Raw genomic sequence first — 26,136 nt, forward strand, 5'->3', positions numbered from 1 at the left:
GGCGGGGAGAAGGCAGAAATCTTTAATAAATAAATAAAGAAAAAAAAAAAGAAGAAAGATTGCCTCTGTACCTGTCTGTCTGCCTCTCTTCCCAACCTAACGCTTCCAACTTATTTAGTGTGATCTCCAGCGCCCTGTCTTATGGAATATGTGAGCCAGCTGTAGCTTGATTTCTGCTCTCTGTACTTCTCGGTTTAGTTTGCTCTTTTTCAGGGCCTTGCTGGAGCACTTTCAGAGCTGCTTCCAATGACCAAGTAAATGCAGACTGAACAGCGGTCTGGGCTGACGGATCTGGAATTGGAGGGCCTGGGACCATTGCTACTGACAGCCACCATTTCCCCCTCCATCCCCCTTCATTGTGAATGTTAAGGGTTTGTGTGTGTGTGTGTGTGTGTGTGCAAGCGTGCGCGCGCAGGCATGTCCCCCCCCACACACAATAGTTCTTCTCTTGATCTTCTTACAGCCAGTTCCTTTGTATTGGTCCAGTTTTACATTCCATCTCCTCAAAGAGCCCTAAATATTTTCTAATGTTATTTTCTCTGACACCATTGTCTGTAACATTGTTCTTTATTTCAACAAGCATTTCTTCTCTCTAATTAAGTGGTTTTTGATTGTTATGTCCCTCCTCCAAGGACCTTTAAGCTTCCAGGGAACTGGAGCCCCAGCTGCAGTCTTCACTTGTGCCATCCTGAAGAAGCTCAGCAAAAGTGGCAGAGTTTTTAAAAGTAAAAAATAAGAATCATAATTTTATCTAATGTTTAAATATTTTTATAAATATTTAATTAATTTTTAAAGTTATAATTTTAAAAACAAGGTCTTTTTTCCATATACAAAAGCAAAGAGTCTTTATTTATTCAAGCTCAGGCTTGGACTCGAACATAGCTCAGATGTGTTTACTTACTCAGAGAATCCTGTAACATATTTATCCACTGCTCTTTTGCTAAGTCGTAGGGTTTTTTCTTGAGAAAAAACAAGGTCTTATTGTGTAACTCTGGCTAAAATAAAACTTAAGGTTATGTCAAGTTTTCTCAGCTGCTTTGACTGACATAAATAAGTGGAAACGTGATCAGTGACAACTATTTTAGCAGATCTCAGAGAGCAGAGTGTATGTGTGCTTTTAGAAATTAAAACTACAAAGTTCTTGGGTGTATCACATAAATACATATCGGTATTTAGTGCTGGCTTTCTGGTTTCCCAACGATAGTGAGCTGGGTTTTTAAGGCTTGTAACAATGTATCCAACGAAGTTACCAAGTAACTGTTTACATATAAAATCATTGTATCATAGAATTAGAATGAGAAAGGATTTAGCAAAAAACTCTTAACTAATCAGAGCTGGAAGCTCCAGGCTTAGTGATGTATAGATACCTAGATGTTTGGAAGTAAGCGCAGAGACACGTGCGTAAAGGAAGAACACGCACGCCAATCACACCCATATAATCAAGCTTAGCAGCCACTCTGTGCATCTGAAGAAGGTGAGCAGAAGTCTTGCAACCGTCACTGGGATGGTAATCACCTGGAGGTTCGGTCCGAAGTCCCCAAACCGCGGCGACCTTAGTCGCCAGCGCTTCAAGAGCGCAGGACGCAGACTACAATTCCCGGCGTGCGGCGCGCGGCGCGGGCGGAAAGCCGGCCACTTCCGCCCCACGCAGCGCCGGTGCGGCCGCGTCTCGACGTGTCACCGGAGGCGCCGTGGCTGTGGCCGGGAGAAGGAGCTCCGGCGAGGGAGAGTTCGCGGCGGTGGGTGGCGGCGGCGACCCGGGCCTGGAACAGCCCCGGCGCGGAGGCGTCCCGGGGTTCGTGGGGTACGGCGGCAGCGGGCCGGGCCGCGCGGGGCGCGATGCTGAACATGTGGAAAGTGCGGGAGCTGGTGGACAAAGCGTAAGTATCGGGGGGCAGTTGCGGCCGGGGCCGCGCCGGGGGCGGGGAGCGTGCGCACGGTGGTCCGGCGCGCGGCACGCCCCCCCGCCCCGCGGCCTGGTGATGGCGGCGGCCACTGCGGGCCTGGGCCTCGGTCCCTGAGCCTCCGGTGGTGCAGAACCCCCTTCCCCCGTTCGCATCCCTGCTCCCCGGGACGTCCTCACCGCGCCCCTACCCCTCGCCTGGCAGGCGGCTGCTTTGATCGTACCCAGCCTGGCTGGAGTTTGGCCTCCTGGACACCAGGCCGGGCTTGGGGGCGAGGGGACGCAGTGCACCCGCCCACCGTCCCCCTCGGGGTATAACCCGGAGACACTTTAGGCCTGGCCGGGTATGCCCTTTAGCTTGTTGGAGTCCTTTTAATTTCTAGTGAACCTGCAGTGCAGTGGGTGGGAGGTGTAACAAGTGGTCATTGTGGCCAGGCTGGAGTTGCTGGAGACTCGCCCTTCTGGTTTCTCACCCTGAGTGAAAGCAGATGACCAGACAACTTTTCGCTTGTTCCATTCGTTTTCATTAAGACATCATTGCAATAAGAATTTCTCTAAAGGAAGGAAAAAAAAAAAGAACAACCAAGTTTGTGTATCCTGTTGACCTGCTTTTAACGCCTTTCAGACCGAAATAACTCCAGTGACCTTAGTATACTGAGGAACCCTTAACCCTTAGGTTGAGCATATCGAATTTAACAGGTCTTCTAGGTCACCAGGAAATAAAAGTTTAAAATATTTAACCAGTCCTCTTCCTTTTGGGTTTTTGCGATTATGCAATAGTGTGGTAAGAAAACAGTTGGTTTGAGCCACCCTCCTAACTGAAAACCAGGAAGTGAAGAAGCTCTTCTTGACTCCAGAAAGCAGCGTATTTTGCAGCGACTTGGATAATGCTTCAGATGGAACCAGAGTTTGACAGTGCAAATTTTGCCTCGTGCCCTAAGAAGTTGATCCAGTGCTTAAAGAGTACTGTTTTCAGATCTGAAAGAGTTGGGTTCTTATCACAACCTTGTTGTACTCCTGTCTTCCCTGGTTCAGAATGAAGATAGTTAGGGCCCTGTTAAGCTGTGAAAATGAAGAGCCGAGGGCTTCCATTTCATAGGAGTCTTAATAACAAATCGTGTTCATGTCAGCGCGCTTCTGAAAGAGCACACTTTTGCGACTTTGAAGTGAGATAAACCACACAGAGAAGCTGCAAGTCTGAAAAGATTTTCCTTTAGTGGTTTTATCGTTCATTTTTCCATTAAGTTTTCAGAAATTTATATGGGGCCATTCCACTCTTTGTAAACTCTGTTTTGGTTTAACCAAAGAGAAAAATCATTTTTTTTCCGAATCCTTGGGTATTTTCAGGGTATCATATAAGAAGTAGAATACCAACGTAGTTTAGAAATTGTAAGAAGTCTCTAGAAAACTACCCTACCTCTGCTTCTAAGTCAGAGGGTAGCTGAAGAAAACTAAGAAACTCGCCACCCACCCCCACCAAATGTGTGCTACTGCAGAGTCTGCAGGGACAGTGAAACATGCCTCCTTTCTTGTTTCTGCCCGGTGTGGAGCCCAGCCTTGAACCAGCTTACTCAAGGATGTGTAAGAATGTTGCCGCCAAGAACTTTTCCAAAGTTTTGTGTGCACCTGACACACTGAGGCTAAAACAGGAGGCAGTTTTACTGATGAGTGCTCAGCATTTGATTTTTGTCTTTATCTGGCAGGAAAAAAAAATTCTTTAAAATATAAGCCTTGTACAGACCCATTGTATAGTACTCTTATACTGTATGCTTAGAAAACCATGATGGGGCGGGGATCGCATCCGTGGAATTGCTGATTGGTTTGGTAGAGGGATGAGATTATGAGCAGGAAATGGCCAGGTGACTAATAATGGCCGTTCTGTTGCCAGACTGTCAGACTTTGATAGGAATAAAGAGTTCAGGTTCTGCCTCTAGCAGCCATGTTTGTAGTTTAAGGCAGAATGACTCCAACTTTGAATTTCTTATTTGTAAAATGGTGGCCACGGGCTAGGTGTGACTTCAGATTTATTGGGTACTTGATGAGATAAATTCCCATCAAGGAAACAATAAAGCTAGTATTTCACATAAGCAACCAAGTTTTGGAAAATCATGGTCCTCCAGAGACAATTTAGTTTGAAAAGAGTGTTTATTATTATTATTATCATTATTATCATTATTGTTGTCATTATCATTATTTTAATGGCAATTAAAGAGGCCTGAAAAGATGACTCGTCTATTACGAGTATGTATTGCACTTCTGGAGGATCAGAATATAATTTCCCAGCGCCTATATCAGGCAGCTTACAACCACCTGAAACTCCAGTTCCAAGTAATATGAAGCCTCGGCCGTCATGACTGCCCCCCCACACACTGACACACAAACACACACAGAGCTAACAACTTTTTTTTTTAAATTTAATGGCAATCAAAGGTTGAGGCTATAACTCAGTGATGGAGCTCTTGCCTGGTTCAGTCCCAGTACTGGGGCCAGTGAGTGAATTTCCCTAAAAGCTATGGATGGCGGCACATACCCGCAATCCCAACACTTTGGCAGTAGAAACAAGATCAGGAGTTCAGGGTCATTCTCTGCTACACAGCCCCTTGGAGGACTGCTGGGCTAAGGGAGACTCTGTCCCGGGTTTAGGAAGGGAGTGAGAATGAGGGATATATTGCTCACTGGTAGAGTGCTTACCTGATATGTGAAAGTCCTGGGTACTTCAAAGTATAGCCAAAAAAGATGACCAATAAATGTTACATTTAGATGTTTGAAGCAATCAATAAGTACAGCTCATGACTCAGGAAAACTTAATACTTTTAGTGTATACCCACTAGCAAATATGACTTATTTCAACAAGATAGATATATTTTTTTCTGAATGTTTCCGTTCCCCAGAGCAGCCCTTGGGGTCTGTGCCGAGGCAGTACTCAAAGGTAAGGAGGGGCTTCAAACACGAACTCTTGGTAGCATGAAGCCTCCTTCTGCGAAGTCAGGGTATAGTGCCCTCTGTGGTTAGCCCTCCGGGTGGTATGAAATAGGTCTAGAGCAGAACATTATAAAACATCCGGAAAGCAAAGAAGGCCCCATAGGCCAGCCAGTGCTGAGGGCACCCATTTCCCCTGTCTTGTCTAGTTGCTCTCAAGGCCAACTGTGGCAGGAAAGGATAAGTGAGGAAACTTCCAGCTGCAGCTAGCTAGGCGTTGTTATCTCTGACCCGAATTCAAAACTGTAATAAACTGAATACATTTATAATCTGTAATCCCACACAAGGTATGAATGGGAAGTTCTGTAGCTCTGTAGCCTTTTTCTCTGGAAATTTGGGGAATGTGGTAAAAGTGACATGCATGGTCTGGTCCGGAGAAGCTGCTGCTGGCTCTGCAAGCCAGCCAGCCCTTCTCTTTCCTTACAGGGAGCCGTGTATTCCACCAGCAGCCCTTTCTTAACACAGTTGTTTAAACAGCTCTGGCTGTTTAAGGTCAAGGCATCTGCGGTGGATAGTTCGTTTTAAGTTGGTCTCTCAATTATAGATCCCCTTTAGTTATTTTCCTTGCCATACATTGCTTGTTTTTAGTTCCTGGGTGTTTAGCTAATGTGATAGAGCTGTGTGCACTGCTGTTGGAGTCTGACTCCATGCGGAAACTTAGCTCTTCAGTTGTTTGAACAGAGCGTGCATTCGTTGTCTTAGATCAGGCCTGTGGAACTCGTGCAGTGTGGCCCATACTTGGCAGGGCACTTTGCTGCAGTCCACTGCAATGGGAAGACTCTTCCTTTGCTTTTCTTTCATCCCCCCCCCCACCCCTCTTGTTTATCTCCATCTTGCCAGTAAGCCTTTATTCAGTTCTTGGAACTTGGCATCAAAGATGAGAAGGTGCTTGTCAGCTCTGATCTTCCGAGAACAACTGCTCTGAACCAGTTGTTGAGAATTGTTGCCACCGAGACAATGAATTAATTATCCTTCTTTTCTCCTGGTAACAGGACACAAGTAGGTATTGAGAATGAAACTCCAGAGAAAGATGAGGTAGTTTCCCTCCTGCCAGCATTTCGTTGGGTAATTTTCAGGAGCTTAAGTTAGTGAGTTCAGTACTGCTCCCAGGGTGCCTCCTAACAGCCTTGACCTGCCCATACCTTTTGGTGTGCACTTCAGTTTTAGTTTACAGGTAGCTTTTATGTGTTTCCCGATATGGCCACTAAAGGTACTTGCCATCTTCGTTGTAAGCAACTCTAACTAGTCATATTCCTACTTTATGCAACATGGCTTCACAGTTGTGTGTGTATACTTCTATATTATTTTTCATACTCCTTTATGACATTTAATAATTTCTTTAAGAAAAAGAAAAGTGGGGCTGGAGATGCAGCTTAGTTGGTAAAGAGCTTAGTATTTAGGAAGCTGTATTTGAAATTTGGTGTGATAAAAACTGAAAATAAGTGCCAGCATCAAAGATCTAGATATGAAAGTAGGTAAAGCTTCTAGAAGACTTTTATTTGCTTTTGTTTTTTTTTGAGACAGAATTTCTCTGTGTAGCCTTGGAGCCTGTCCTGGAACTTGATCTGTAGACCAGGCTGGCCTCGAACTCGTAGAGATCCACCTGCCTCTGCCTCCCGAGTGCTGGGATTAAAGGCGTGTCCCACAACCACCCAGCTTCTAGAAGATTTTAAATGTTCTTTATGCTGCCTATATTCATGTATGCCTGCTTTCTTCTGGGGGCAACTAGGTGGAACACAGTCTTTGTGTAGCCTAGGGTGGCATTTTGGAGCAAATCCCAGATACCATATCAGTTTGTCTATTCTGTAAATGAATCAGTTCCTAAAAGGTGAGGCATTATCTTATTTATTTGTGTGGGTGGTGTGTGTGTGTGTGTTGGTTTGAGACAGGGTCTTGCCAGTGGCGCTGGCTGACCTAGAACTCCCTGTGCAGCTCAGACTGGCCTCTAGCCTGGAGCAGCCTTCCTGATTGAGTGCCCAGGTGCTGGGATTAAGGTGTGAGTCCCTGTAGTCAGCTAGGAGTCATTGATTTCAGTCATGACCACAATACCGTTGTCATCCTCAGTGATTCCTTGGTATCAAATGTCTGGTCCTGTATTTCTTAATTTCTTCATGATCCTTTTTTTATTTCCTTGTTTAGTTTGGGTTTTTGTTTGTTTGTTTGTTTGTTTTGTTTTTTGAGACAAAGTCTGGTTATATAGCCTTGACTGGCTTGGAATTTGCCACCATACCTAGCCATTTTGTTTTTAATTGTGTATGCATGTGGAGTGGGGGGTGTATATGTGAGTGCATTACCCATGAAGACCAGAAGAGGATGTTGGATCCCTGCAGCTGGAATTCTAGTCAGTCATGAGCCTTACCATGCAGGTGCTGGAGACCAAACCCTGGTCCTCCACAGAGCCAGCATTTTTAACCTCTGAGCCCCACCCCAGCCCTGTCATTTGTTTCCAATGTTCTGATTGGAAGATATATTTGTTAGTTTTCCTTGCTTCGCCTGTAATACTGCCAGACATACCAATCTTCCCTTGATTCTCTTATCCTGCAAGTCAAACTCCATCTTTTAGTCCTAAATGTCTCCCTACTTGTTTGTTTATTGGAGAGCCTGGGTTATTTGTATTTCTCCTCAGTCTGGATTTTGCAAATTCTTCCCTCATCGTCCACTGTATTACCTAAAGATATGACAATTATGACATCTTGTTAAATTTAAGCTCCAGTTTGAGGAAGCAAGACAGCTTCCTTCCTAGTTTAGAAGTTTGGTTTTTGTTTGTTTGTTTTGTTTTGTTTTTTGAGACAGGGTTTCTCTGTAGTTTTGAAGCCTGTCCCAGAACTCACTCTGTAGACCAGTCTGGCCCCAAACTTGCAGAGATCCATCCACCTGCCTCTGCCTCCCAAGTGCTGAAAGGCATGTGTCACCACCACCTGGCTTAGAAGTTCATTTTTCTGACTTCTGCTGATTCTTGTGTAGAGTTACTGCCTTTTAGTCCCAGTTACATGTGATTTAACTTTCTAGGACTACGTGCTCTTGTCACTTCCTTTGAGCTTTCTTTGGTTTGCCTACTTCATTGATCTTTGCTAGCCAAAGACGCTTCCCACCACATTCCGCTGTCTCTAGTTAGTGCTTACTGAATCTGGACACCACTAGTGGATCAAAGGTAAAACATGGATTGAAACTCGGGGCCACTAATGAGAAACAGTAGCTGTAGCTGTGGGTGTTAGAGCAGTGCCTATGACTTCCCAACTGTAATCTAAGACACGCTTGCATGTTTTATAGGCTCATGAGTTTTACATATGAAACCTTTTAAAAATACCTTGATAGCTAGTACCTTCTTGGAAAATCTGTTGTTTCTGTTTTGTGATAGTAGTCAGTAGCACTGAGGAAATTGAGTACAGTGAGAGAATAAAGATACAGTAGATTATTTACTAGTGTGTAGATCTGTGTCCTAATGATGAGCTCATTGTTTACAGTGGGCTTTTTAGAAAGATGTGTTTCTTCTTATCTTATGTGTATGAGTGTTTGCATATATGTGTGTGCACTGCTCATATACAGTTCCTGTGGAGGCCAGAAGGAGGAGGCAGATTCTCTAGAACTGGACTTACAGACTGTTGTGAACTGCCATGTGGATGCTGGGAACCAAATCGGGTCCTCTGCAAGAGCAGCGAATGCTCTTAACCACTAGCCATCTCCCAGCCCCTCAGTGGGCACTCTTTGTTGTTTGGGTTTTATTTTTATTTTTATTCCTAAGAAGTTCTCACTAGACAAGGACTTGCTGTGTCCTACAGGGTGACCTTTAACTCTCATTCTTTTTGCCTCAGCTTCCCTCCATCCTGAGTGCTGGTGTTATAGGTGTGGGCCTCCATGCTCAGTCTTTTGTCTTAAACGCTGCAGTGCATACGCTGTGTTATTTTTACCAACTCATGAATGCTTTTACTTGAATATTGTGAAGCGTACTGCAGAATATTCTTTCAAAAGACATATTGAGGACTGAAGTGTTTGGAAAGACATATTGCAGTTTCCACCTGCCACTTCCACGGTGCCGTTTAGCTTGTTTTGTATTTCTCTGAGATTTTAAAAATATTGCCACTGTAAAACATTGTATCTAAAACATGAAAAGATTTTATGAATGCCAGTGGAAGCCAGCATTTCATCCTTAAACTGGACCGTAAGATATCACTCAAATACGTGATAACAAATACACAGTTTCTTTCTTTTAAAGATTTAATTTTTATTTATCTGAATCTGGTGTCCACGTGAACTTATGGGCACTTAGAGGTCATAGGGCATTGGGTTCCTTGAACTAAAATTACAGGTGTTTGTGACCTGATGGGATGCTGGGAACCAACTGTGATTCTTTGCAAGAGCTATAAGTAGTTTTGAGGCTTTTCTCCACCGCCAGTACATGATCGCTTGATGGTGAATGAGTAGAGAAAGGGCTTCCTAGCTCCATAATAAAGTCTTTTAAAACTCACTGGGGCTTTTCTGAAAGTTGAGTGAGTACAAGTAAAGTAATAGAGCACATTCCCATGCTGGATCCCAAATATAGCTGCTTTTGAGTAGATTAGACTAATGATTTGTTAAGTACAAACGGTTCTTAGAGTCTGACAATAACAATAGGTTTTGTTTTTCACTTCAAAATCTAATAACTAATTATTTTAGAATATCTTTTGACATGGATTTTTGTTAATTTTTTAGTGTAGGAGAACATTTAAATGCTGTGTATAATTTGAATATAAATAATCTTTTTGTAATCTTGCTTTTCCTTTTTAAAAAACAAACACAACAAGGTCTCACTATGTGGCCCTGCCTGGCCTGGAGCTCTGTGTGGTGAACTTGGAGAGATCAGCTTCTTTTGCTTTGCTTCCCCCCCCTCCCCCCCATGTTAGGATTGAAGGCATGAACCAGTACACCCAACTACAGTGTTTTCTTTAAGACAGTCTTTTGTAGCCCGCACTGACCCTGAGCTCCCTTGAACTTGTGGTCATCTTGGTTCCACCTCCTAACTACTGGGATGATGTGAATGCCATCACACCTGAACAGTGCAGGGTTAGGGATTGAACTCAGGGCTCTGTGCGTGCGAGGTTGGCTGTTTGACGATGTGCACGCACTGACTTTGGTTGCTCAGCCTGCGCACGCACTTTCGTAGCACTTCACTCATCTCCTATCCACAGAGCTCTATATTTTCCTGGTGGAAATGTGCATCGTAAGCTCAGGGTTTATTATGGTTTTGTTTTATTTTTTGAGACAGAATCTCTCTACATAGCCCTGGCTGTCCTGGAACTCAGAGATCTGCCTCCCAAGTGCTGGGATTAAAGGCTTGTCTCACCATGCCCAGCCACATTCAGTTTAATTTTATTTTTCTTGACATTTCATGCATTTTTAGCAAATCTGAAAAATAATGTATCAGGCTAGCTGGTGTCTTCTGTAGTTTTTCTCAGATTCGTTATTGTCTTTGATTTTTTTTTCTTTTTAACCAGGGCCTTGATAGATATCCAGGCTAGCTTCACCATGGTTATGTTATGTTCCTCCTACCTCAGCTTTCTGCTACCATCCATATTTGTCTTTTTTAGGTGACATGAAGTTGTTTAGACAAAGTCATGTGCTACTTGCATTTCATATTTTTTGTTTGGCATGTTTGGCTCATGGTTATAGTTGGTGCTGCATGGACTTTTGGCAGGTAGCTCATTTATCACGAAGGCAAATAAAAGTTTGTAACGGGGCTGGTGTGATGGTTTAGTGATTTGAGTTAGTAAAGGCATTTGCTATACAAGTCTGGAGCCCTGAGTTTGATCTGTGAAACCCACGTGAAGGTGGAAAGCAAGAACTGACCCCAAAACGCTGTGCTTTGATCTCCACACATGTACTGTGGTGTGTACTCTCACATACATCCTGCACACATACAGTAATAAACATAGAGTTTATAGGGCCCTCCTTAGAGCGGCAGGACACTCAGCGCTGCACATGGTGCAACGCTCCTGTGACCCTGAGCTAAGGAGCCTAAGGCTGGAGGATCACAGATTCCTGGATGTCTGTACTACGTCACATAGACATATCTTTTTTTTATTTAAATTTATTTATTTATTAAAGATTTCTACCTCCTCCCCGCCACCGCCTCCCATTTCCCCCCATCCTCAATCAAGTCCCCCTCCCTCGTCAGCCCTAAGAGCGATCAGGGTTCCTTCCCTGCCCTGTGGGAAGTCCAAAGACCACCCACCTCCATCCAGGTCTGTAAGGTGAGCATCCAAACTGCCCAGGCTCCCACAAAGCCAGTACGTGCAGTAGGATCAAAAACCCATTGCCATTGTTCTTGAGTTCTCAGTCATCCTCATTGTCCGCTATGTTCAGCGAGTCCGGTTTTATCCCATGCTTTTTCAGACCCAGGCCAGCTGGCCTTGGTGAGTTCCCAATAGAACATCCCCATTGCCTCAGTGTGTGGGTGCACCCCTCGCTCATATTTGGTTTCTAGCCATAAATAAAGGACACTGAGCCTATAATTCGTGGTCCTAGAAAAGCTAAATAAGAAGGTGAACCCAAAGAAAAACATATAGGCATCCTCCTGAATATTAACCTTCATCAGGCAATGAAAGGAGACAGAGACAGAGACCCACATTGGAGCACCGGACTGAAATCTCAAGGTCCAAATCAGGAGCAGAAGGAGAAAGAGCACGAGCAAGGAACTCAGGACCGTGAGGGGTGCATAGACATATCTTAAAAGCAAAAATACCAGCTAGTTCTGCTCGGAATTCTTCAGTCGGAATTCTTCAGTGGCTCCTCATCTCACCTCTCTCCCTCTGACCTCGTGTCTCATTGCTGCCCTGGGCTTCTGTATTTCATAACCTGCACGCAAACAGCATCCCTGTGCCTGCCTTCTTCTGTTTGTGTGTAGTTGTCTATTTTAGTTCCTGCTCTCTTTATTGCCCAAATGCTAGAACTTCATGATGTGCAGTGGACACTTAATAAATGTTTTTGAATGAATTTGCTAAACTTGCTAACTTGATATTTGCTAGACTGTCCTTTAAATCAGGACATTTCTAGTAATAAAGGTCATTATGTACCAAGTAAGTGACGTCAATGTTCAAGTTTTTCCTTTCCTCTCCTCTCTTCTCCTCTCTTCTCTTCTCCTCTCCTTCCCTCCTTCCCTCCTTCTCTTCTCCTCTCCTTCCCTCCTTCCCTCCTTCTCTCCTTCCCTCCTTCCCTCCTTCCCTCCTTCCCTCCTTCCCTCCCTCCCTCCCTCCCCCTTCCTTCCTTCCTTCCTTCCTTCCTTCCTTCCTTCCTTCCTTCCTTCCTTCCTTCCTTCCTTCCTTCCTTCCTTCCTTTTTAAGAATATTTTTGTGGGAACCTGAAGAGATGCCTCTGCAGTTAAGAGTACTTGCTCTTGCAAAGGACCTGAGTCCATTCCCAGCACCTACGTGGCGGGTCAACATCTGCAATTCCAGTTTTAGGGGATCAGACACTCTCTTCTAGCCTCTGTCAACTTCAGGCACACAGATTCTTTTTAATCTTTTAAAATAAATCTTATTAAAAGTACCATTTTGACCATCCCACCCCTACCTCCCTGCTCCCACAGTTTTAATATTCTAATAAGAAAATGAGCTACATAAGTCTGGGTGCATTTCTAAGGTAACAGACCTGGAAAGTAGTCTAAGCTAAAATCACAGCCATCTGCCTTTAGGACATATATCTGCAGTCTTTGCTAGTCTTCCTAAAGAATCACCTGACAAACTTGTATCATTCATTATCCCAAAGTTGAGTTACTAGTGTATAACTTTTGCAAATTGAGACTTACCTGGAAAATATATTTACTACTTAAGATTCAGAACCAAACTTGGCAGTTACCCTTTTCTGCAGTATCCCACATACCATCTTTCTATTAGCTGACCCCAAATGGAGGGAAAGACAGACGTTTTCATATGTGAGATAGGAAACCTTCACTATTGTCATGAAGGCATTTCTGACATCAGTCTTAAAGAATGTTGTCCCATTTATGGGAATTTTCTCGATGCAGAACCACTCATCATCTGTAAATAGCTTCCAAAGCTCTTTAGTTTCCCAGCCCTTTGGTTTTTGTACGATGGTCACTTTGATATTCCCATACTGGTTTGATTACTATCTATTTTTCCTAATATTTCTTGTGTTCCAAATGAACCACTTGGAAATAGCATCTTAGACTTGTATTTTCATGTCTAGATACTGTGATTTTCTAATCCATTCCAAATATTTAAATGTTACGTAGTAACTGGATACACTGTTGAGAGCTTACAAGTATTCTGCAGACTTTGAAAAGTCTTACTCAGTTTCTAAAGAGCTCCACAGAGTCCTGGGCAACATGAAGCCAGACCTTAAGGTTCTAATGGAGTCTATAATTCTGTGAAGTTGCATGTGAAAAAGAAACAATACTACAGGAGATGTTCTTCCAGTTTGGATACTTCAAGTACAACACAAAGCCAGACTCCCAGAAGAACCAGGCGGAGCCAAAACCTGATGAAGATCCTTGTGTTCAAACGTGACTGCTGAAAGAAATTCAAATGAGCTACCAAACATGGAGTCAGAATTGAAGTCACAAGGCAGATGACACTTCTCACTGGTGATAAACTGCACCCAGGTGGCTCTAAGCCTCTTTCAATAGCAGTAAACACTTGTTAGGAAAGACAGGAAGTCCTCTTTTGCCCTCACTAAATAGTCCAAAGTCAATAATTTGAAATATAATATTTTTGTTATTTTACCTTGTTAGCCTTTATGTCACAAAGCCAAGCCTAATCTTGAGGATTTGGTAACATATGTGAGTTTAATCACAGGTAAAAGTGAAAAAAGAGGCTGGGTGCAGTGACACACATCTGTCATCCTAGCACTTGGAAGGTAGATCAGGTCAGCCTTGGCAGACTAGCAAGTTGTGGCTAGCCTGAGCTATACAAGACTGTTTGTGTTCACAAATGTGGTATCATGGATATTCCCCTATTGAAGTATGTATGTCCTGTTGTCCTTCTGTTGGAAGTGTATGAGAGTCATAGACAGACAATTTAGTGTGGATAGTTGGTGCTGTATCTGAAACTAATTGGCCAGTTTATAAGTGATAGAATCAAAGTCCACAAAGAGAATTTCCTGCCTCCTGACTGCTGGATGTTTAACCATTCTGTTATATGGTTTTCCTTGGAAAGCTTACTAATCCAGGTTGTTTAGGTTTTTTTTTTCATTCTTAGAGTAAGATAGTATATTTGATAAAATCCTCAAATATTTTAGGTAAGGTATGATATCACCTAAAAAGCCAGTCATGAGTGTGACAGCTGATCAGATTTCTTTGAAGTTTTATTTTATTTTATTTTTTATGGTTGAGATCATTGAAAGGGGAGACAGCTTTTTTTGTTGGTTTTGGTTTTTGGTTTGTTTGGTTTTTTTTTGAGGGGGGAGGGGGTTTGTTTGGTTTTTTTGTTTTTGATTTATTTATTTTGGTTTTTTGAGACAAGGGTTCTCTGTAGCTTTGGTACCTGTCCTGGAACTAGCTCTTGTGAAGTCACAGAGATCCACCTACCTCTGTCTCCTGAGTGCTAGGATTAAAGGCATGCGCCACCACCACCCAGCCAGACAGCTACTTCTGTGTGAAATTGGTATAGTTTGCCTGTGAATCTGTTAAAGGATTAAATGAACTGATGTGTTAGATTTTATCATTGTGTTCTGAGTAGATTGTTCTTCTGGGTTTTTTTGTTTGTTTGTTTAAATTTTGTCATTGAGATAACCTTAAAAGTTATAACACAGGGTCATCAAGGTGGCTCAGAGGCACTTGTCACTAAGCCTAATAATCTAAGTTCAGTTTCCAGAATTTGCATAGTAATAGGAGAGAAACAACTTCTGCAAGTTGTCCTCTGGCCTCCACATATAAACCACTCCCACAGCAGATTTGTAACTTTTTAAAATTATGACCCACAGGTTTTAAAGTTACATAATGACAGTATTTTTTTCAGGTTAGTTTTATTTCATAGGAATTTAAAATTTATTTATCCAAGCATGGTGACCCAAACCTTTATTACCAGCACTTTGGAGGCAGAGTCAGGGTCTCTGAGTTTGAGGCCAATGAGTTCTAGGTCAGCCAGAGCTATATAGTGAGACCCTGTTTATAAATTAATAAATAAGTAAAATATGATTTTTTATAACATTTTAACCTATTTTAAATGTAACAGTTTTACTAGTAATTATTATGGCTGTAATTCCAACTAGAATTGCAATCTTCTTTTTTAATTAATTTATTTATTATATATACACTTTCTAGGACACAGTGCTGGATCTCATTACAGATGGTTGTGAGCCACCACGTGGTTGCTGGGAATTGAACTCAGGACCTCTGGAAGAGCAGCCAGTGCTCTTAACCTCTGTGCCACCTCTCCAGCCCTAGAATTGCAATCTTATACAAATAAAATTCTTGGGCTGTGTTCATTTTTTTAAAGTACCTTGACTATTTGACTATTTCCCCCAGGAGAATAATACTACACTGTCCTTTCTTAAAAACAGCAAAGCATCAGTTTACTGAAAAGCAGCTAGTCTGTGCATACAGCATTATTAAGATAGGTCATGTAAGATACACTGATCGTTTTAAACTGTTTAGTAGCGCCTAGTACATTGCAGCATGGGCAGTAAGGGCATTTTCTCATAAAGCTCAGACTATCCTAAAATTAATATGAACCTAATGTGTCCACCTTCCCACTGCTGAAATGATAGATGTGTGGTGCTGTGGAGAGAACCCAGGGCCTCGTGCATGCTAGACTAGCACTCCACCATCTAAGGCTATATCTCTTGCCCCTGATTTAACTTCAGTTTTTTTTTTTTTGTTTTTTTTTTTTTGGGTTTTTTGAGACAGGGTTTCTCTGTGGCTTTGGAGCCTGTCCTGGAACTAGCTCTTGTAGACCAGGCTGGTCTCGAACTCACAGAGATCCGCCTGCCTCTGCCTCCCGAGTGCTGGGATTAAAGGTGTGCGCCACCATCGCCCGGCTTAACTTCAATTTTTAAATGTATTATATGCGTGCATGCACTTGAGTTTATTGAACCCTCAGGGCCTTGTAGAAGATGTCAGAATCTTTGGAACTGGAGTTACAGATGGTTGTGAGCCACCATGTAGTGCTGGGAACTGAATCCAAATCCTCTGCAAGAGCAAGATGTACTCTTAACCACTGAGCCAAATCTCAGCCTGTCTCTTTTTTCTTTTTTCTAGAATTTCATGTTTGGGTATTTTGCTTGCATCATTTTCACCCCTTCCCCTCTCCTCACCAGCACCTCCCATGCCCTTCTAAATACATGACCTTTTATATAATTATTATTTTTAGACAGACTGACACAGATGTGTGCATGTATACATTTAGGTATATATGTAAAAATAACCTAAGTCCATTTAGTGTTGATCATATGTATATGTGTTTAAGACTGACCACTTGGGTTTGGAAAACCTACCAGGAGGCCCCTTCCTTGGAAAAAACTAACCCTCCCTCTCCCAGCACACTGATTGCCTGTGTTTCTTCATCTAAGGTCAGGACTTGTGAAATCTTCCGGGTCCACATTGCTGTGTCAGCAGCTATTGTCACCATACAGGTCTTGTTTTAGCAACCACACTGTTAATCTCGTTGCTGCAGCTTGCCTGTCATGTCTAGAAGACACTGTCTAGCAGCCAGCGCTCTGACTTTTTAAACCTTGGTATTTTGAAATGAAAGTTCTAGAAATTATGACGGGGCGTTCCTGAACCCCTTTCCATACTGCTCAGTGTTTACATGTGTCATTCCCTACCCCCACCCCATGTGTCTGTAGACACATATTCTGATCTACATGAAAAGAGGTTACTTAAATCGTGCCCCTCTTTTTAAAAAATGCTGGTAATGTGCAGCCCTCTACCAGCTAAGCACCATCCTCAGTCTGGCTTCATGTTGTTAGATGACCGAATGCCGTGTATGAAGACAGCTAGTGCATAGCAGAGACTTGGAGGTTAAGAACACATTTATCTATCTGTTTTCTCCTTTTTTTTTTATCCCCAGCAATGCAGTTTGCTTTCCTTAAACCAATTAGATATGAACAGACAACAATCAAAGCATATTTATTCTGATTATGTCAATAAGTCGCTCTCAGGGACGGCATTCCTGCTAGTAGCACTTCCTGTCCCCCGCACACCTGTGTTCAGCACTCGTGTTACACTGCCCCTCCTTTAGCCTTACTGATCGCTCAGTAAGAGTCAATTATGACAGCGGTGCTCTAATTAGAATGCTAACTGTTGGCGCTTCATTTAGCAACTACAAGTGTGAAGTAACTGTTTTGAAGTTTGTCTAAGGAAGAGCTGACTGACGGTGGATCTGTAGATATCTAAGGTCAGATGCTGTGCTTTCCTTCCAGACTAAACCACAGCTTACTTGAAATAGGTAATCATTTTGAATGAAGTTGGAGAGGAACTGGCTATGTGTTCTGAGTAGCATTTTCCCACCAATTAAAAATCTATGTATGCCAGCACTCAGGAGACTGAGGCTGGAGAATATGAGTTCTTACTTTGTAGCCCAGGCTGGACTTGAACTGGCAGTGTTCCTGTTCCAGACTCCCAAGTGCTAGGATTATAGGTCTGGACCACTGTACACAGCACAGATACAGTTTCTTACTTTTTCCCTGTGTGTATATGTTGTATGCTTGTGGCTATTCATTTATTGGAGGGCAGAGTTTGGTATCAGGCTGTCTTTCTCATTCATTTCTGTCCTACACACCTTTTCTCCCCTTTGAGACAAGGTCTTTCACTGAACCTAGAGTTAGCCATTTCACTAGAGTGGTTGGCCAGTTAGCCCCTGAGATCTGCCTGTCTCCACCCCTTCAGTGTTGGGTTACAGTCACATATGCCAGTTTTTGCTTGGGTGCTGGACCCTCAAGTTCAGGTCTCCATGATTGACAACAAACTTTTTATTCAGGGAGCCATCTCCCTAGCCCCAGTTTCTTAATTTCAACATTAACATTAAGAATAGAAGAGGAACTTGCCAGGCGAGGTGGCACATGCCTTTAATCACAGCATTTAGGAGGCAGAGCAGTCGGAACTGCGTGTGTCTGGTCTATAAGAGCAAGTTCCAGGACAGCCAGGGCTACACAGAGAAAACCCTGTCTTAAAAAAGAAAAAAGAAAGAACGAAAGAAAGAAGATAAAAAACAAAAAGAATATAAAAGAGCTGGGCTGGGAAGATGGCCCAGTGGATAAAGCTGCTTGTTGTGCAAGCTTTCCTGAGTTTAATCCCCAGAATCTGTGTGAAGGGGAGGAGAGCGCCAACTCTGGGAAGTTGTCCTCTGGCCTGCACATGTGCACTGTGATGTTCATGGTCCCCACCCCCACCCCCCATTACAATTAAATAAAAATCTTAAATGAAAGAGCTTGAGGTACAGATGTTGCTCATTTGGTAGATAATTGCTACATGGTGAGTAAATATAAAATGTATTTTCTGAGCACGCAAAAGTATATGTATGTGTGTGTTGTATCTATGAACCAAACTCAGGACTTTGCATATTCTAGATAGACAAAAATCTTGTTATGGAGCCTATCCCTTAAATTTTTTCTTTAAAAAAACAAATGACTTTGTTTTTTGTTTTATTGGTGTGTGTGTGTGTGTGTGTGTATGTACATACGTACGTACACTTGCTTGTGGGACTCAGTTTTCTCCTTCTACCATGTTGGTTCCAGGGATTAAACTCTGGTTGTCAGGCTCAGCAACAAGTACCTTTACCCTCTCTGCCTGTCTTTTAACTTTGTTCTTTATGCTTATGTAATCCGTGATGAATAACTCTAATGAAAGGCATGTGTCTCGTGGCAGATGCCCACATCCAAAGGAACAGTGTCTTAACAGGGAATACAGGAAACCACAGGATAGTTTATTGAATGAATAATTATCTTTTACCTGGAGCTCTTGTGGTACTGAAGTTGTGAAAATGTTTAGGTAGAGACAGGGCTGAAAACAATAGTTGGGGCTTGAGAGATGGCTAGTGGTTAAGAGTACTTGCCCCCCCCCCCTTTTTTTTTTTTTTTTTTGACTGGAAGAACATCTGGGCTCAGTTCCCAGCCACCGATAGCAGTTGGCTCATAAACACCTGTAACGCCTGTCCTGGGGGATCCAACACCATCTTCTGGCCACCGTGGGTACTGCAAACATGTGGATTATGGATAAGCAGGCTCGTGTATACACATTTAAATAAAAGTAAATACTAAGGAACACTAGATGTTCAGAAGGGTTATGAGGAGGCTCTGATAATGAGTGATGATGAGGGCTTTTCCCTTCTGAGAATGCAGTGCTTCCAGTAAAACTGAAAAATAAAGAGTATATGAAGAGGAGGGAGTAAGCAGGGGTTCTGTGCGTGCAGACAATGGGACGGCATGTGACAGAACAGGGAAGAGTCATGCCTACGGGGATTTGTAAGTCCTGTGTGTGGAATCTGGATTTGTCCTACATACTATAAGCTACCCTTGAGGGATTTTGAAAAGCAAGGGAGTGAAATGACCCCAAGCATGTCCCTTACTCCTGGTGCTGAGTTGTATACTGATCGGGGAGGATTGTTGAAGTCATGGCTATGGCAACACTGAATAGCACGGGCTCTAAGGCCGCACTCCCTGAGCTTGGGTACTCAACACCCATTTAGTGGTTGTGTGATGAATGAGAGACTTTAACCTTGTACCTCAGTTTACCTTCTGTAAAATAGGGATACTAACAAAACTTGACTTTAGGGATTAAATAAGTCGCTACCCACTCTATTATTGTTCTCTGTGTTAAAGATTTATATTATTTTTACATTAAGTGTATGTATACACACAGGCACAAACACATACACATAACACTCATCTTAGTCAGTGTTCTGTTGCTGTGATGAGACATCATGACCAAAGCAACTCTTGTAAAAGAAAACATTTAACTGGGGGTTGTTTACAGTTTCAGAGGGTTAGCCCATTATCATCTTCTTGGGGAGCATGGAAGTACGCAGGCAGACATGGTGCTGGAGAAGTAACTGAGAGTTATGCCCTGATCTTCAGGCAGCGTGGAGAGAGACTGAGCCTGGCTTGAACTTTTAAAACTTCAAAATCTTCACCTAGTGGAACACTTCCTCCAACAAGGCCACACCTCCTAATCCCTCTCAAGTGATGCCGTCCCCTAATGACTAAATATTCATATATATGGGCCTGTAAGGGCTGTTCTTGTGTATACCCCCACAGCACCTGCGTGTGGGTGTCACCACCTTCTAACTGTCTTGCCACCTGATGTAGATGCTGGGAACTGAACTATAGTCTCTGGAAGAGCAGCAAGCACTCTTAACTACCAGGTTTGTTTATTTAAAAAAAAAAAAACAGTGAACAACAAATACAGCCGTTTTATAGGGGAGAGAGTGAAACCAGGGATGCTGTGCTTTGCTGCAGATTTTCTGTGCTTTGGAGAGAACCCAAGAGTATTTATCACTATACAGGCAATGGCAGCTTTGTGCACTTCTTCCATGGGAACAGATTGTGCGGAGAACACATTTCCAGCATGGAAGGGTTTTAGTAAACAAGCTTCCATGCAAAGAAAGAGACATGGGAGACTTTTCTTCATGTGTTAAATGGCGTCCATGGTGTTGCCTGGCTCTTCATGTAACACTCAGCATGAGGAGGGAGGAAGCTTAACTAAATGTTCGAGTATCCCATTAAGTTGTAGGTTTTTAATGTTGTTCTTCAGTTGTTTCTTTAAGACACAGCTCCTGCCACTGAGGTAATTTCAGGTGACAGACCAAATTCTATCCAAGCCCCAAATGACCCCTGGTTTTACGATATCTTTTAAAAGCAACATCAATAACCGTCCCCTACCATGTGGTGGTGTTCAAGGACATTCCTGCATTCATCCTCTGTGTGCTTTGGGTGGATGTCTTTTAATCTCTTGATCTCACTTCTTTACCTTCCAGCCCACCTCTGTCCAATACAACTCAATTTCATTTATGCATTCACTTCTCAAGTCAGATTTTATGTGTCCATTTACCTGTTTTTGATGGTAGAAATTGAACCTTAAGTCACCAGTGCATAAGAAACAGCAGTCAGTCCTTGTTCAGTTTTGTAAAGTTATCATCAGCAAAGTTAGCAAGAACCAAGTGCTTGCTCCTAGGGAAAAAGGTAGAGAGGTTCTGTGAGCCTGAGCCACAACATTTGCTTCATTTGATCCATAACCTTCCAAAAGTGTGTTTCTGATGTAAGACACTTTCTTAAATAGTTTGATGTGCATTTGTGTTTTGCCTATATGTATGTCTATGTGAAGATGTTTGATTTTCTGGGACTGGAGTTACAGCTAGTTGTGAACTGCCATATGGATACTGGGAATTGAACCTGGGTCTTTGGAAGAGCAGAGTGCTCTTATCCACCGAGCCATCTCTCCAGTCCCAACCCTTAATTTTATATGTTGTATCTATCTCATTGAACCCCTGTACACAGCGTTGTAACTCACATACCTCTATGAGGCACTGTCCAGCCCTCTTGGACTTAGAGCACCACTGAACAGCACTTGTGCACTGCCTTTGTGGGCTGTTTAAGCAGCAGGATTGTGGAAACATGTTACTGAATAGACAACAGACATCTGTACTGAGTGAACGAGGGCACAGTGTTATCCTTGACCACTGCTGAGAACCAGTATGGTGGACACTGCTTTGCACAGACATGTCCACAAGAGTTCAGGACAGCATGTGACTGTTGGTTTTAGGGTTGCAGGTATACTTTAGTTTCTTAGTCAGTTTGCAAGTATGGAGTCCACACCCCACCCTTGGCTGATGCCCAACAATTAACAGCAAACTACAAAAACAACAACCTTGGGAGGGGAGGGAGAGAGAGGAAACTGCAGTCGAGATGTAATATATGAGAGAAGAATTAAAAAGAAAGAAAAGGTACCAAAAACAAACAAAAACCCAGCGACCTTAAAAGCCCAACCAGAAAGCATCAGTTTTCTGCTGGCTGTCGTGGGTGTGCTTAGTGGGCTGGCGTCTCCATTACGAGCCAACTTCATGTGACTGCACTTAAGCATACAAGTAACCAAGAAGAACCAGAGACGGCTGGAGATCAGAGTTGGTCAACAACTTTTCATCAGATGACCTAGAACGCTGTTCTCAACCTGTGGGTAAGATCCCTCTGGGGTTGAATGACCTTTTCACAGGAGTCAAATATCAGATATCCTGCATATCAAATATTTACAATAAGAGTAATAACAGAAGCAAAATTACAGTTCGGAAGTAGCAGCAAAAATAATTTAGTTTTGGGGTCACCACAACTTGAGAAACTGTACTAGAAGGTCACAGCATTAGGAAGGTTGAGGACCACTGGGCTAGAGCACACTCTTCCCTTTCTGTCTTTTGTGGTTCTGGCTGCAGCTGAACTTGACATGATCCCTAGTAACTTTTGCTGTCTTTCAGCTTATTAACATTTTGACTAATTGAAGAGATGTTCAAACTAAATTTTTGTGTATGGTTTCCTTGAACTTTTCCAGCTCATGTAGGCTTGGTATCAGGTGACAGAACTTTGGTCGGAACCAAAGAAACTCTAAACCAGCTGCCTAAGCAGGTTTCTTTCTAAGCCCCTGGGTTCACTGAGAAGCTCTGTGCTTTCGTGTCAGTGTGTGGTGTTGCAGATGGGGCTCTCACCGCCTTCGCTGTTTCTGCTTGCACACTTTGTCCCCAAGAGGGAGTTTAGTCAACTTTGGTTCTGCCTCATCTGCTTCGTTTCCTGCTGTGTCCTCCTGTCACAGCCTCTTGTTTATTTATTTACCTATTTTGTTGTTGGTGGTGGTGTTTTGGGACTATTCAGTAAAGGTTTGATATTTGCTGTCACCAAGCCTATTTTAGGACCTAGGGGTTTAAGTAAGCAGAATACTATGTCATAGTCAGGGCAGGGGAAAGAAACAAGCAGGACACTTGTTTTTGTTTCAGATCAGTTGTAGAAGGCAGGTATAGATAGATGGACTCCACCTGTTTGAAGCACTGTAGGAAGGTTTTTTGGAGGAAGTGGCATTTGTAAAACCAAGTGCTAATGTGGTTAGCAGTAGAGCAAAGAACTTAAAAACAAAACCAGGAAAACCTAAGCAAGCAACCTACAGGTTGCTTAGTGTTGAAACTGGAGAGGTAAATTGTTATCCAACAAGAACCTTACTTCATGTCAAGTGACTTGGGTTTTGTGTTGAAAGCAAAGGGGGAGGGTTACCTTTGCTAACTTTAAGTAGGACTTGTATATGAACAAGAGTTTGACTCTAGTGTGGTAGGAATTTGTAAATAGACACAGAAAGACTAGTTAGAGGGCTTTTGGCAATCCAGGTGGGAAAAAGGTGACTGAACTAAGATAGTGCTGTGTGGGCGAAAGAAGTAGAGAGGTGCGTTGTAGAGGAGTGTAGAAGGCCTGGGAAAGACCTGGAGGATATGGACTGTTGGTGGAGAAGGGGAGGAGTGACCAGCAGCAGTGCTCAAGCTATTAGCTGGGACAGGAGTGCCCACGGAAGCAAGAGGACAGTGCTTGAGGTTAACATGGCCACCACCACAAGTTAGAAGGAGACTGAAAGGGCTTATTCCTGATCAAAGGGAAGAGCTGTTTGCTTAATACGGAAGTGAACAGGTAGGCTGTAAGCATTCCAGCTGCTGCATGTAGCCTGCCCAGCCTTCTGATGAGCTCAGAGCTCATATTACTCCTTGTCAAATAATACAAAGAAAAATATCACTCTGTTGTTTAAAAACAGCCCTGGTTTACAAAAATAATCATTTTTACTCTTGGGATTTGATGAAGTTAATTCTTTTGAAAACATCACATGCATCTTTAATTGGCATTTGTGAGCAATATTACATCTCTTCATGAGGGGGCAGAGCCCAGAGAAGCGCTGCTGGTCCAGAGTCAGGCCGTGTGGAGGGGCCATCCATTCATCTATCCATCCCATTGAGTACTTCCTTGCCTATCTGTTCAGTGCCAAATACAATTAGCACAAAGTGAAGGGGAAGGTGTTTGGCCTAAAATGATTAAAGTGGTAATTAGAAATTAAAATGTAACTGGGTGGTGGTGGTGCACACCTCTAATCCCAGCACTTGGGAGACAGGGGCAGATGGTTCTCTGTGAGTTTGAGGGCAGCTTGGTCTACAAGAGCTAGTTCCTGGACAGCTAGGGCTGTTGCACAGAGAAACCCTATCATGAAAAGAAAAAAGAAAAGAAAAAGAAAAAAAGGAACGAAAGAAAAGAAATTAAAATATAAGAATTTTGAAGGGATTAAAGTAAAGGTTAAATGCCTTTAGCACACCCCATGTACTATAACATTAGCCCAGTTACAGCAGGGGTTAAGATGGCAGAGAGTTGGGGCAAAGAAGGTTGGGTGTGAGTGTGAAGTAAGCTAGCACAGCCATTACAGAGAATAGTATGGAGACTTAAAGCAAAAGTTAGGCATAAATGGGCTGAAAAGATGGCTCAGTGGTTAGAGCATGGCTGCACTTCCCAAAGGACCAGAGTTCAATTTCTAGCTTCCACTTCAGATTCAGAGGATCTGACACCCTCTTCAGGCCTTCTTAGGCACCAGGCATGCACATGGTGCACAAATATACATACAGGCAAAACACCTATACACAAAAGATTTTTAAGATACCTTAAAAAAACAAAAACCAAACCAACGATATGACTCCCTAGCCCCACTTGCAGGTGTATGTCCAAAGGAAATAGTCTGTTGACGAGATACACAGAGCTCTCATGTTTATTGAAGCATTCACAACAGCCAAAACATGAAATCAGTTGTGTGCTTCGGTAGCTACATGAAGACAATGCACATTTCCACCATGGGATATTCTTGTCTTATGCAGTAGCATAGATGAAACTGGGGAACATGGGGGAAATGGGCTAGACACAAAGATCCCTCTGCTGTCAAACACAGAGAAGGTGACTGCAGAAGTGGAAACTAGCAGGAATAGTGGTTAGCAGAGGCTGGAAAAAGAGGAAGAAATTGAGAGGAGATGAGTTTGTTGTTACAAAGATGCTCGGGACACTTTGTAATGGTGGCACATTCCAATAATCTTAGCCTCAGGTCGTGGGTCAGCCTGGACTATGTAGCAAGTTCCAGATAAGCCTAAACTACACAGTAAGATCGTGTCTTGGAGAAAGAGGCATTGGTGGTGTGAACCAGAGTACATCCCAGCATGAGAAAGGGCCTCGGTTGGTCCCCAGCACAGTAGTCAATACAGGAAAGGAAAAGAAAGACAGAAAGGTTTGCTGACTGCGTCATCGCATTGTCACTGCTCACAGTGCGCCCAGAACAGGCCTTTTGAGGCCCACAGTGATGGGGTGCAGAGTCTTACCTGGTTGTTGCACGAGAGGGTCCCTTTGTTCCAGCCGCCCGGCTAGCTTACACCCGAAATAACCACACAGAAATTGTATTAATTAAATCACTGCCTGGCCCATTAGCTCTAGTCTCTTATTGGCTAACTCTCACATCTTGATTTAACCCATTTCTATAAATCTGTGTATCACCACAAGGTTTTGGCTTACCGGGAAAGATTCAGCATGTCTGACCTGGCGTCTCTCAGACTCTGCTTTCTTCCTCCCAGAATTCAGTTCTGTCTTCTCCGCCTACCTAAGTTCAGCCCTATCAGGCCAAGCAGTTTCTTTATTGATTAACCAATGAAAGCAGCACATAAACAGAAGGACCTCCTACACCACCTGGTGTATAACTGCATCAAAACATGAGGCTGTCTGCATGTGTGCAACTTTGTGTCAGTATAAAGTAAGGTAGGTACATAAAGCCAGCAAGTAGGGAAAGTAAAATGACACTCAGGAACAACTGAGATTTTTAAAAACACCACAAATAGGTGAAACTTGAGACAAGTTAAAAGGCTGAAATCTTAGCCCAAGAGTTATTTTTTTTTTTTTACTTTTATTATGTGTGTACATGGGTGCACATGTACACAAGCACACCATGGCACACTCGGATGCCAGGGGACAGTGCGGAACTTGGTTGTTCTTCCAGATGTGAGTTCAAGGATTGAATTCTGGTTGTCAGGCTTGGCAGCAAGCCCCCTTACCCACAGAGCCATCGTGTGCTCCCAAAGAGTTGTCAAAATAAAAACTTAGGACTAAAGGGAAAGTTATTCCTAAGGAGAAAAAAAGAGTGAGGTGGATGTGTATTTGACAGTTTGAAGAGGCACTTGTATTCACAGCGGTCATAGTAAGGTGGGTTTGGGGACATTCAAACACAATGTTCAAGGAAAGACATATCATCTCACAAGTGTGAGGAATGTACAGTGCTGTCACCTTTGGGG

The 26,136-nt window shown here is 43.0% G+C and overlaps 1 protein-coding gene across 2 annotated transcripts in view; it reads left to right on the forward strand.

Moving 5' to 3' along the window:
• The first annotated feature begins 1,652 nt into the window (after window positions 1-1,652).
• Window positions 1,653-26,136, forward strand: part of Clint1 (clathrin interactor 1) — a 58,377-nt gene continuing 33,893 nt past the window's right edge. For both annotated transcript variants that reach the window (XM_057775873.1, XM_057775875.1), the window contains exon 1: window positions 1,653-1,880. In XM_057775873.1, the coding sequence (XP_057631856.1) occupies window positions 1,840-1,880 (41 nt within the window). In that variant the 5' untranslated portion in view covers window positions 1,653-1,839. The remainder of the gene's footprint in view (window positions 1,881-26,136) is intronic.

This window comes from Chionomys nivalis, chromosome 7 (genome assembly GCF_950005125.1).
Source record: "Chionomys nivalis chromosome 7, mChiNiv1.1, whole genome shotgun sequence".
Lineage (NCBI taxonomy): Eukaryota > Metazoa > Chordata > Mammalia > Rodentia > Cricetidae > Chionomys > Chionomys nivalis.